We start from the raw sequence: 12,938 nt of genomic DNA on the forward strand, positions 1-12,938 counted from the left end.
GCCTATATAGCTCCATCTGTTCTATCATGACTAGTATGAAATACTTTGTCAAATGCTTTGCACAAATCTAGGTAAACTATATTTACACCAGAGGTGTCAAATTCACTACTAGCAAAAATCCCTGAGGGAAGTCTGAGCCAGATTAAAATGTAATTGGGAAATGTTTGATAAAATGAATAAACTTACAACATAGCACAGATAATATTAATTTGTGTTTTTCTAAGTCAATATGTGGCCCACAGGCATCTGTTTCTATTTGAATTTGATACCACTAACTGTACCATCTGATCACAATCTTGCTGTCATTCCATCTTCCCCTCTGCCTTGCAGTATCAAACCCTGTTCCTTGTCCTTAAAGTGACCCCAATCCTTCACCCCCTTAGTTTTTTTCCCAGACCATCACATCTGCATTACATCTCCTCCCTTTCCCATCTTGAGCTTTAGTGAACCAGTTTAACCTGGCACTGTCTTCTTCTCTTGTATTTCTTGCCCCCTTATTCTGTTGCCAATCTTGCCCTGCCAAGGCTTAGCCTTGGATTATTCCCATTATTCACTGCCTTCTTTTCTCCTCATGTGCTACTGAATAAAGCTAGAGAAAAATCATGAACCTGTGCTAACTGAATCCACTACAAATGTGTTACATAATCTCAACTAGAGCCTCACTGCTTCTTTTACACCTCCCTGATTCAATATCCTATTTACCACAGCAGCAATGCCAAGCCTTTTCACCCCTCCTCAGGTCTCCCATAGTCCCATCCCCTAAGCTGAGAACCTTGTCTCAGATTTCACGGAAAAAACAGGCCATTTGCCAAGATGCCTACCCTCCTCTTCACATCTCCCAGATGTCTTCTGCCACTCTCTCCACCTTCGTTCCTGTCTCATGTAAGGTGTCTCTTCTCCTTGTCAAGGCCAAGCCTTCTATATGCACAAGTGATGCCATGCCATCCTGTATTCTTCAGGAGACTGCCCCCTTTAATACTTAAATTCTCTCCCTTATCTTACATCTCTCCTTGTCTACTGCTTCCCTATAACCATGCTGACAGCTCCCTGATCCTCAAAAAGCTCTCACTTGATCTAGCCATTCCTGCTAGCTAACACTCCTATATGTGTGCTGCCTTTTGTGGCCAAACTCTTTAATAAAGCCATCTACAATATGTTCCCCCACTTTCTCTTGTCTTACTCTCTTCTAAACTCTCTACAGTATGGTTTCCTACCTCATTATTCAAAGGAAAGTGTTCTCTCTGAAGTTATCATTGATCTCCTAATTGCCAAACCCAATAGGAGAAATATCTCCTCTCTGAGTTCATGTGGTGGGCAACTCCTGCCAAATATAGATTTACTACAATGCAGAAATTATGAAGGTAAAAACCTAGGTTTTATTATTATGTTCAAGCACAGGTTCAGGCTTCAGAAAACTTCAACCCTGATTGGGACTCTAACAAGGCTTCTTTTTTTCCCTTAATTTTTATATTTAGAACTTATTTTGCAAAATTACGTGTAAAATACAAATTTTGACATCATTTTGTGTGTGTGTGTGTGTGTGTGTGTGTGTGTGTATGGCAATTGGGGTTAAGTGACTTGCCTAGGGTCACACAGCCAGTAAATGTTAAGTGTCTGAGGCTGGATTTGCACTCAGGTCCTCCTGACTCCAGGGCCAGTGCTCTATCCACTATGCCACCTAGTTGCCCCTTTTGACATCATTAAAAAAACAAAACAAAACTGCGTTACAAATTCTCTTCCTTCCTCCCTCTCCCCCAAACATCCCCAAGAACTCAAGTAATTCAATATAAGCTATACATGAGCAGTCATGCAAAACATTTCCACATTAGCCAGGTTGTGAAAGAAAACAGACAAGAATAAAACTTTGGATAAAGGAACTAACAAAAAAAATTATGCTTCAATCTGTATTCAAATACCATAAGTTCTCTCTCTGTACATGGACTACATTTTTCATAAGACCTTCAGAGTTGTTGGATCATTGCACTGCTGAAAATAACCTAGTCATTCACAGCAGATCATCTCACAATATTGCTGTTATTTTGCATATGGTACATTTTACTTTGCATCAGCTCATGCAGGTCCTTCCAGGTCTTTCTTATAGCATCCTGCTCATCATTTTTTTTTAAGTAAACTACATACTGGTTTTCTATGTCTTTCTCACACAAAACATTCCATATCTTGACCAGGTATTTTCACTGGTTGTCAGGCATATCTGGAATTTTGTCCCTCTTTATCTCCGTCTCTTGGCTTCCTTCAAGTCCTAGCTACCTTTTACAGGAAGCCTTTCCTAATCCCCCTTAATTCTATTGATTTTCCTATTAATTATTTCCGATTTATCCCATATATATATATTGTTTGTACACAGTTGTTTGCATGTCATCTTCTCCATTAGGCTGTGAACTTCTTGAGAATGAGGAATGTTTTGCCTTTCTTTGTATCCCTAGCACTTAGCACGTTGCCTGGCATACAGGAGGCATTTAATAAATGTTCATTGATTGACATCAATTCCCTTTATCTACCAGTTTAGTAACCCTGCCAAAAAAATGGAAATAAGGTTTTGTTCTTGATGAAGTCATACAGGCTTTTTGTGATCACTGCTTTCTTTTCTAGATGCCCGCTAATCATTTTTTAAATAGTTCATTCTAGAAATTTCCCATGAAAATAAAAGGGGTGTGTCTATCAATTGGGGAAAGGCTGAATAAATTATAGCATATGAATACTACTACGCTGTAAGAGATAATGGCGATAGTTTCATAGAAACCTGGGAAGACTTGTGTGAACTAATGTAGAGGGAAGCGAGCAGAACCAGGAGAGCAATTGTAGAAGGTGGAGTTTGAGGTCAATCTTGAAGAAATCGAGGGATTCTAAGGAGGCAGAAGTGAGGAAGCAGAGTATTCCAAGTATGGGGAACAGCTAGTGCAAAGTATAGGAATGGGAGATGGAGTACTGGGTGTGAGGAATAGCAAATGGATCGATACAGCTGGAGTAAAGAGTGTATAAAGGGAATGTGTAAGAAGACTAGAAAGGTAGGAAGGGGACAAGTTGTGAAGAGCTTTAAAATGCCAAGTGAAGCAGTTTATATATTTGATCCAAGAGGGAATAGAGAGCCACTGAACCTTATTGGGTGGGGTGGGGGGGTGGCATGGTCAGAGAAATCAACCCAGCAGAGATGGAAAATTCTTAAGAATGAAATTCTGAAGAAGCAAAAGAAGAATTTTATTGAGGAAGAACAAGAATGATCTGAAGAGACCAATGTAGCTGTACAGAGAACTCATTAACTAACAGATTTTTAGATAGGAAGCAAGGGAAAGTAGAACAGGATAAATAAAACAAAAGAGGGAACAGTTCATTAGAATAGTATAAGGGGTAATAAAATGCAGAATGAATGAAGGCTGGCAAGTAAAACTTGGGCTTTGGGATTTTTTTTCCTCTAAAGATATATTGGGAACAACAAGAGAATCAAAAAATAGATAGGACCACTGCTTGGGGGGTTGTAGTTGAGACAATGATAATGGACAAGAGAGAAGGAATTGCTACTCAATTCTTGCTTCTATTTTCTTTGCCAAGCAGGACTCCAAAAAATCTTGATGGGCAAGAATATTGGGCCAAATTTAATAGGATGAAATGTAATAGGAAATGTGAGAATCAGAGCGCCACCCTGAGGAAAAAGCATGTGATTAGCATTCGAACAGTGACATCTCTTCGTAGAAATGCCTGTAAGTCATGTCAATCACTGCTACTAGCCAATTAGCTTGGAGCTGTGTGTGTGTAGGGACCGTGCCTAGGTGGGCCCGCAGAGAGCTTCCGCTTGAGAGGACTGGGGAGAAGTCTTTCCATTGGAGGTGGCGAGAGGAGCAGCTGCAGGTGCAGGAGAGAGGGTTTTTCCTTTCTTTCTACACGTGTTCCTTTTACTAACCCCTAATAGTAGTAGTAGTAGTAGTAGTAGTAGTAGTAGTAGTAGTAGTAGTAGTAGTAGTAGTAGTAGTAGTAGTAGTAGTAGTAGTAGTAGTAGTAGTAGTAGTAGTAGTAGGTTTCCACCAGTCGCGGACAAATATATATATATATATATATTTTTTTTTTTAGTGAGGCAATTGGGGTTAAGTGACTTGCCCAGGGTCACACAGCTGGTAAGTATTAAGTGTCTGAGGTCAAATTTGAACTCAGGTCCTCCTGACTCCAGGGCTGGTGCTCTAACCACTGTGCCACCTAGCTGCCCTGCGGACAAATATACTTTAATAAACACTTAATGCCCAAAGATTGGTGCTATGTGTTTCTAATTTAAGGCGACCACTCATTAGATTTTTAGACATCACAGTTAGATTTTTAAGCTTCACAGAAAAGACATAAAATCTTACACTGGTTCAATAACCTGACTTCACAAGTAGAAGATGAGGAACACATGGTTAGATATCAGTTTGTCTGCAAAAGACCCAGGGCTTCAATTCCATTCAGCAATATGATATGGTAGCCAAAAGAGCTTGTGCAAACAGCAATGAGATTCACAGCTTTGGGGTTGGGAACCCTGATCAGAGCACATTTAGAGTAGGGTGTTCAGAAGAATGATGATAAACTGGAGAATGAGCAAAGGATGGTAACCAGGATAAGAAAGGGCCTAAATTCACGACATGTAAGGATCAGATTAAGAGACTGAGGGAGTCTGTTATTGTTGTTATTGAGTCCTTTCAGGTGTGTTTGACTCTTTTTGAACCCATCTTCGATTTTTTTAGCAAAGATACTGGAGGGGTTTGCCATTTCCTTGAGCTCATTTTCCAGATGAGGAACAGGATTAAGTGACTTGCCCAGGGTCACACAGACACATAGTGTCTGAGGCCTAGCCTGGGGGGATATGATATTAGTTCTTAACATATTAAAGGGCTGAAAAATGCAAGAGGAATTCAACTTGTTCTGTTTGGTATCTGAGGACATAATCAGGAACAGTTGATTGAAATGATTTAGTTAAGCAAAAGTGAGAGAGATGGAAGAAATGACAATCACTATATGTTATTCCCTCCTTGAGCCAATTCTGATGAGTGTTGGGCTCATTGTTTTTTCTTTTTTTTTTTGGCGAGGCTATTAGGGTTAAGTGACTTGCCCAGGGTCACACAGCTAGTGTCAAGTGTCTGAAGTCAAATTTGAACTCAGGTCCTCCTGAATCCAGGGCTGGTGCTTTATCCACTGCGCCACCTAGCTGTCCTCTAATGACAATGACTATAACAATTTCATATAGAAGTTTCACCAATACCACCACCACCACCACCATCATCATCATCAGGACACCAAAAGAGCCTATAAAATGACTTTAATCAGCAAACACTTGACTTAGTTATCAAGTGGGGAGATAGAGCTACAAGTGCAACACTGATTGAGAAAAGAAACTCATTTGTAAAATCTTATGGACAGTGGAAAATTCATGAATATGACCTTATAAAACAGCAATGAAAGTGAAAAAAAAAAGAGTTTAAAGCATGCTTGGTGAGAGACCCAACTCAGGGTAAGAAAGTGGATGAAGAATATTGTCTAGACTATGATATACATACAGTTGGATAAATAAGCTACAGAACTTATTCACTGCTCTGTGTGTTTGTATGTAACATAGACACAAGGTTCTTTACAAATTTACCTGATAGAAGCAAACTATAAATGGCACATGTAAGGTGAATTCTTAAATTATTTTTATGTATTAGTGTTGTTAATTTTTAATGTCTTTACTGAGATACAACTGAGAAGTGTTTTCATTGGAATTGATTTGGAAAATTGATTTAAAAACCATAAAAAATAATGGTAGTTATGCTGAAAGTTTAAAAAAGGCAAACTGTATAGCTTTAAAACCTCAAGATTTCAGCTATTACATGTAATTTGTACTATACTTCTATCATGTGCATCCACAGTTATTAAAGTTTTAAGTTACAGAAGTGACTTTGTAACCACTTTGTGTACATATATATGTATATACGTATATTATGTACACATTATACATAATATATACATCTATATATAAAGCTTTACATTTAACTATTAAATTTCATTGATTAGATTCTGCTCAGTGTTCTAGCCTATCTTTGTGAATCCTGACTTCATTTGTTCATTCGCTAAGTATTTATTAAGTGTCAACTACATGTAAGGAGCTGTGTATACACAGATAAAGCTAAGTAGCTCTTTTTGTGGTGGCTAAGAATTGGAAATCAAAGGAATGCCCATCAACTGGGGAATGGCTCAACAAACTGTGGTATATGATAGTGATGGAATATTATTGTGCTATAAGAAATGACAAGCAGAATTATTTCAGAAAGGCCTGTAAAGACTTGTATGAACTGATGTATAGTGAAGTAAGCAGAACCAGGAGAACATTGTGCACAGAGACAGCAATATTTTTTTGTTTTGTTTTGTTTTGTTTTGTTTTAGTGAGGCAGTTGGGGTTAAGTGACTTGCCCAGAGTCACACAGCTAGTAAGTGTTAAATGTTTGAGGCCAGATTTGAACTCAGGTACTCCTGACTCCAGGGCCGGTGCTCTATCCACTGTGCCACCTAGCTGCCCCAGCAATATTGTTTGATGAAGAACTGTGAATGACTTAACTTATGTTCAGCAATACAATGACCCAAGAAAATCCCAAAGGACTATTGATGAAACATACTTTCCACCTCCAAAGAAAGAACTGATTTTGATTGAACACAGACTGAAGCAGGCTATTTTTCATGTTCTTTCATTTTTTCCTTTTATTCAAGTTTTCTTGTACAAAATGACTAATATGGTAATGTTTTACATTAAAAAAAAAGATAAAAGTTCTGCCTGCCAGGAGACTTTATCATACTGAGGAAATAGAACTTATGTAGAGATAATTAAAAAAAAATACAAAGTAGTTTGGGTGGGGGTGGGGTGGGGGGAAGCACTAAGAAAGGTTTCATGGAGGAAGTGATTCCTGAACTGAGCCTTGTAGAGAGATTAGGATTCCAAGACAGAGCCTTAGTTTAGGCCCTCATCACTTCTTGCCTGGGTTATTGTAGTTTCCTTGCCACTGGTCTCTTTCCTCTCTACTTCACATTCCACATAGCTACCAAAGTGATATTTTTAACTGGTCATGTCCTCCCTTGCTCAAGAATTTCCATTTATTGCCTCAGCATCAAGTATAAACTCTTTCATTTGGCATTTAATGCCCTTCACCACCTGGCTATAGGGCTACCTTTCCACATTTATTGTTACTCCCCTTCACACACTTTGTGATCCAGCCAAACTTGTGTTCTTGTCCCTCACACATAACATTGCCGCCCTCATCACTGGTTTTACACAAGCTGTTCTTCATGCCTGAAATGCATTCCTTCCTCCTAGAATTCCTAGTTTCTTTAAAATTCAGCATAAGTGCCACCTACTACATGAGTTCGTTTTTGATCTCCCCTTTCCCAGGTACTAGTGCCTCTACCATGTGTGTGTGTATGCCATTGGATGTGTGTGTGTGCATGTGTATGTACATATATACATACATATAACACACACGTTTTTGTGAACATCATTTCCCTCCCTCCCAACCACAGCATGTAAACTCCCTGAGAATTGGGAGTGTTAAATTTTTGTCTTTCACACTCAGCAGTGTCTAGCATCTAGCAGGTGCCTAATAAATGCTTGATAATTGTCTGAGGCAGTGAAGGAGAGCATTCCAGGGAAGGTTATGTGGCTTGCCAAATATGGGGAGCAGCAAATAGGCCACCCTGACATAGATTGTATGAGAGGGAGTAACATGAAATAAACCTGGAAAGATAGGCAGGAGCCAGAATGAAAAGGCATTTGGGGCAGCCAGGTGGTGCAGTAGATAGAGCACCGGCCCTGGATTCAGGAGTACCTGAGTTCAAATCCAGCCTCAAACACTTGACACTAGCTGTGTGACCCTGAGCAAGTCACTTAACCCCAATTGCCCCGCAAAAAAAAAAAAAGGGGCAGCTAGGTGGTACGGTGGATAGAGCACCAGCCCTGGAGTCAGGAGGACCTGAATTAAAATCCAACCTCAGACACTTAACACTTACTAGCTGTGTGACCCTGGGCAAAGTCACAGCCCCAATTGCCTCACTAAAAAAAAAAAAAAAAAAAAGGCATTTAATTGCCAAACAAATGAATCGCTGGGCAATGGGGGAGCCAATGAAGTTTCCTCAGTGGGGTGGGGGTGGCTATAGTTAGACCTATATTTTATATTTAGGAGTATCAATTTTGCAGCTCTGTGGAGGATGGAGTAGAAAAAGCCTGGAATCAAGGAAACGAATTAGATTTCAATAGTCTAGGTGAAAGACAATAAAGGTCAGATAGGGTGTCGGCTGTGTGAACAAATGTAGGGGAAGACTGATAGGAGACATGTTGGGGAGATAGAATCACCAAGACTGGGAACTGATTGGAAGTAGAGGATGAGGATAAAGAGGAAGGCATGACTGAGGTTGAGAACCTCAGTGACTGGAAGGAAAGTAGTGCTGGACATGGATAGGGACGTTAGGAAGAGGGGTAAATTTAGGTGCAAAGATCACGAGTTCTAATTTGTCAGTTAGCCCTCAGTGTTGTGTTGCCTGTAAATCTGATGAAAGGTACCATCCATACCTTTATTCACATCATTGACAAACATGTTAAATAGCATAGGATCAAGCACAGATCCCTGGGGCAGTCCCCTGAGGACCTCTTTCCAAAGTTACATTAAGGTATTAAAGACTGTGCCTTGGAGCTGCCCCAATATTCGACAAGTTCTGAATCTATCTTATTATATTATCATCTAGCTAAATCTTTCCAATCTTTTTCCATTTGACTTTGTTAAGTACTTTGCTCCTATCTAAGTAAATCATAGAAAGCATTCTTCCCACTAGGCTGCATCCAGTGATAGATTCCATCAAATGCTTATTGGATACTCTTGAATGAGAACAATGTCCCATAAGGCTATGGGAAATTGGCTCTTGTGTCTTTTGCTTATTTTCTTTTTTTGGGTTGGGGTTATAGTGGTGGTGAAAGACGTACCTTGTTTGGTTGTCAGGCTAAGAAGAAAGTCCTGGCACTAGCAGAAGAGATGGGACCAGTGTCATGTTCTATTGAGATCTCTCTGAAAGGCAAAATGTCAGCTGGTGGAAGGCAGTGTAGGTAGGGGCTTCTAGGGGTGCTAGGCCCTTCCTGTCCCCCAAGGGATCTATACATACCTTATTATAAAGTTGTTCTAATTGAATCCAAAACACATTTTCTTGCTATGGTCCTCCAGGTCACACATGATGGGCTCTCTGTCACTCACACTCTTTCATCACATTAAAGGCACCTGATTCCACACCCTCTAGACATAGATGATCCCAGGACATCTTCATGGGATTACCTAACAGAGCAGGCAGAGCTCAGCACAGCCTATTTCCTCCCTTCTCTCCCCATCGCCCACCCTCCAATTTACCTACTGAAATTCTCTTCCAGGTCCAGGCCCAGCTTTGGAGGGCATTGCTAACCTTTGTGAATCCTCTGATGCTCAAATGGAAAGTGTTCTCTCTCCCTTCACATTTAATCCCCCTAAAGCAGCTTCTATCCTTTGCCCCTGTCACATTCTACCTTGAATCTATAGATGCCTTGGAGGTAGGGACTAGGCTGATTTTGTTTTTAGTGTTAAATAAATGTTGGATGAATTGAATTGAATGGAGCCACATCCCAGAGAAGAGCTTTGGCTTCTCTAAGGTCTGTATCTTTCTACTTATCCCACTATGGCCTGAAAAATATCATCCTGGCATGCCTCCCTGCTTCCTGCCGTCTAACTGAATTTTATCGGTCCCTTATCAAGTGGCACTTCCTCCAGGGATCATCCAGCTACCTCGAACCACGATGATCTGCTCCATCTCTGAACTCCCTGTTGCCCTTGTACACACCACATATTCCTTTACTGTTCTGTCATGCACTGTCTTAACCAGACTGTAAGCTTCCTCAAGGCAAGGATCATGGCTCTTCTGTCTTCACCTGGCACAAAGTAGGCATTCACAGACTTTATTGAGGATTAATAAGAGACCAACATCCTTGTTTTTTTCCATTTATTTCTTCTTTATAAACAAACTGACATAAAAGGAGTCTGGGTGAGAGCATCAGTGAGACCATGGGTAGCACTCTGTTCTATTGACCCAGTGATAAATGTTTATTGACAGCTTGTGAAATCAAACTCTTGAACTGGGAGACACCAATGCTGGCAGCAAGACTGCTTCAGAGGTGCTGGCAGCCACATTGCCTTGTTTGTGTTGGAGGGGTGGGGATGGTGAGAGAAGGATGAATTAAAGGGGAGGGGGGAAGAAGAGAGGAAAAAGGGCTGTCTGGCCAAACCAGAGGCAAGTTCATTCCTGGGTGCCACTGACTATCCCCCACGATCTTGGGGGATTTTACCTTCTCAGTCTAGACATCTATCCAGGCCCCCCCTTCCCACCTCAGTTTTCTTGGTTCTTACAAATCATCTGGTCCAAATCCCAGGGAAGCAGCTAAGGAGCAGAAGATGTTGTGGAAGGGAAGATAAAGAAGCAGGACCCCTTGATGCTTTAGGCAGCCTTCTTTCTTTGTGGGATTTTTCTCATCAGATAAGTAAAGAGAATCAGGACTGAAGGTAGAAAGGTAGAAGGTGCTGGGAATGGTCTTCTGTACTGACTAGGGAGCTAGACCCCAGGGCTGCCCCTGAACCTCTTCTCTAGGGCCCTCTGGGGGCTCCAGCTGGCTTTACAGTCCCTCCAGAAGAAGAGTATTTAACCTTCTGCATCCTCTGGAAAGGGGCTAAGACCTTTCAGGGCTGGGGGAGGGAGAAGGAGGGTAAGAGGGGGAGATTATTGGCCATCTCATTCCACCTCCTGCCCACTTCCCAGCCTCTAGGTTGGAATGGATGTGAGCTGTGGATCACTGCACAGGTGCTGGAAAAAAATAAATAACAATAGAAAAGACTCTTACAAAAAGAAAACATTTGCACCATTAGTTGGGATCTTGTAGCTGGGGAAAGGGTGTGGTGCACTGGGGAGGAGGTGGCCAGAGGCCCCAGGAGACACTGTGGGGTGGGGCTGTGCTGCAAAGTCTGCACCCATCAGGGTAGGGCCCCTGGCAGTGGGGCTGGCTAGCACCACCACGAGGCCTCATCCTCTTGTTCTTAAAGCAGTGCCCACAGTGTGTAAGGGCCTAGTCTCAGCTCCTTGCTCAGGGGCTCAGTCCATTCCCTCCATGCAAGGCCACAGCCCCTGGAATACATACAAAGGGATGTGGGCCTCTGAATCAGATGTTGCCACACCGGCTGTGGGCACCCTCTCCCTGTAGGGAAGGTTTTGGGGAGGAGGAGAGCAGCACCAGCCCTAAATGAGAAAGTAGCAAACTCCCCTGCCCCTCCAGAGGGATGGGGATAGCAGGCTAATGGGCAGTTCCTTCTCTTCTCCTTGGCCCTTCATGGAAGGGCATGTCATTGGAGAGAAAAGCACACATTTCAGAGTGACCAGCCTCAATAAAGGAAGGGGGAGGCAGGGGAGGACTGGTCAATATTAGGGCAGGGGAGGGGGAGAGAAAAACAAAGGAGACTGCTCCTTAAACAGCCTCCTGGAGTCTCATAGCCCTCTGCAGACAACCAGCCAAGGAGTGGCATGAGAAGAAAGCCAGCTTGGAGGAAGGAAGTCAGGCCAGGCATTCCTGACCTGGGAATAAAGAATCCAGGTGGCCAAACCAGTCTTCCAATGTGTTCCCTCTGGAGTCTTCCACCGGCACAGAAATGGGATGGCTCTGCAAACTTCACTGGGAGCTGCTCAGGAGCAAGACCATTAATTCACCTTCATTGTTGGACAGCCCCATTCAGGGCCAGGGGTCTGGAGGTGTGCGTGCGTGCGTGCATACGGGGGCCGGGGAGGGGTGCCTGCCTGATGTGGAGGCCCCCGGAATGGTGCTGCATTGTGCTGGGCTGCACTGAGCCATGGGGACCTCGAGTAGGTGTGAGCTGGGCCTCTGGGGCTAGGCAGATGGGACAGACATCCTTCTTCAGGGGCTTCTCAGAACTTCCCTTGCTTTAGTCTGTCAATGTGGTAGGTGAGTTTCAGCGCTGGTCCCAGCTTTAGGCCCATGTACTTCATCATCATGTCGCTGCGGAGGAGGAGCAGGGCCTTCCCGTCGATCTCCTGCCGCCAGAGAAAGGGGAGTTATGAGGAGGAGTCAGATAGTATCCTTAGAACTGGGCAGGCCTGACTGACTATGGGGGTTCTCAAGTGCCAGTCAGAGATAGCAAGGTCTGGACCTGATGAACAGGCATGACACAAGATCACTCGGGTCTCAAGTCCTCCTTCCTTCTTTCCTGGGCAACTTGGAGAAATAACTACTTGACTAAGAACCCCATCAAAAATAGCCTTGCTTATGACAGTGCGGTTTAACTCTGAGTTCAGAGCTTGGAGTCTAAAGTTTAAACTTGGGAGTCAGGAAATTTGGGTTCAAATCATGGTTCCAAACACTTATCGTGTTTGACTCTGGGCAAGTTGATCTTTCTCATCTGCTGTTTGGCCACCTATAAAAAGGACATGATACAACGTATGCCACCCCCTACACAGGGCCCTTTAGAAACCTCATTTTGTCACATTGAAGGGTTTACCAGGTGCAGGTATTATCTGGTGTCTGAGGCCTTCCAACACCATGTCACACGTTGCCAACTCCCCCTTCTCTCCCCAGCAGCTGGCTTTCCTCCTCATTAGCACACGAATGTGCCACTCTTCCCTTGGCTTGCAGTGCCCTCTCCATTTCTTTTGTCCTCTTCAAATCCTATTCGTCCTTCTGGGCACAGCTCAAGCTCCAGTTTGTCCAGGAAGCCTTTCATGACTCCTGAAGTCTACGCTAATCTGTTCCTTCGTATTTAGAATTTGTATATCAATGAGTTATATACCCCCTCACACAAAGAGGCAGCGGCATTATGGGAGGAGTGCCAGACTTGGGAGATAGGAAAGGTGGCAAATATTCACTA

General features: G+C 42.8%; 1 protein-coding gene across 6 annotated transcripts in view; it reads right to left on the reverse strand.

Annotated features, from left to right (window-relative positions):
* Positions 1 to 9,970: 9,970 nt before the first annotated feature.
* Positions 9,971 to 12,938, reverse strand: part of SCMH1 (Scm polycomb group protein homolog 1) — a 153,064-nt gene continuing 150,096 nt past the window's right edge. For all 6 annotated transcript variants that reach the window (XM_043995986.1, XM_043995983.1, XM_043995984.1 and 3 more), the window contains one exon: positions 9,971 to 12,108. In XM_043995986.1, coding sequence (XP_043851921.1) covers positions 11,983 to 12,108 — 126 coding nt within the window. In that variant the 3' untranslated portion in view covers positions 9,971 to 11,982. The remainder of the gene's footprint in view (positions 12,109 to 12,938) is intronic.

The sequence above is a fragment of the Dromiciops gliroides genome, chromosome 3 (assembly GCF_019393635.1).
Source record: "Dromiciops gliroides isolate mDroGli1 chromosome 3, mDroGli1.pri, whole genome shotgun sequence".
Lineage (NCBI taxonomy): Eukaryota > Metazoa > Chordata > Mammalia > Microbiotheria > Microbiotheriidae > Dromiciops > Dromiciops gliroides.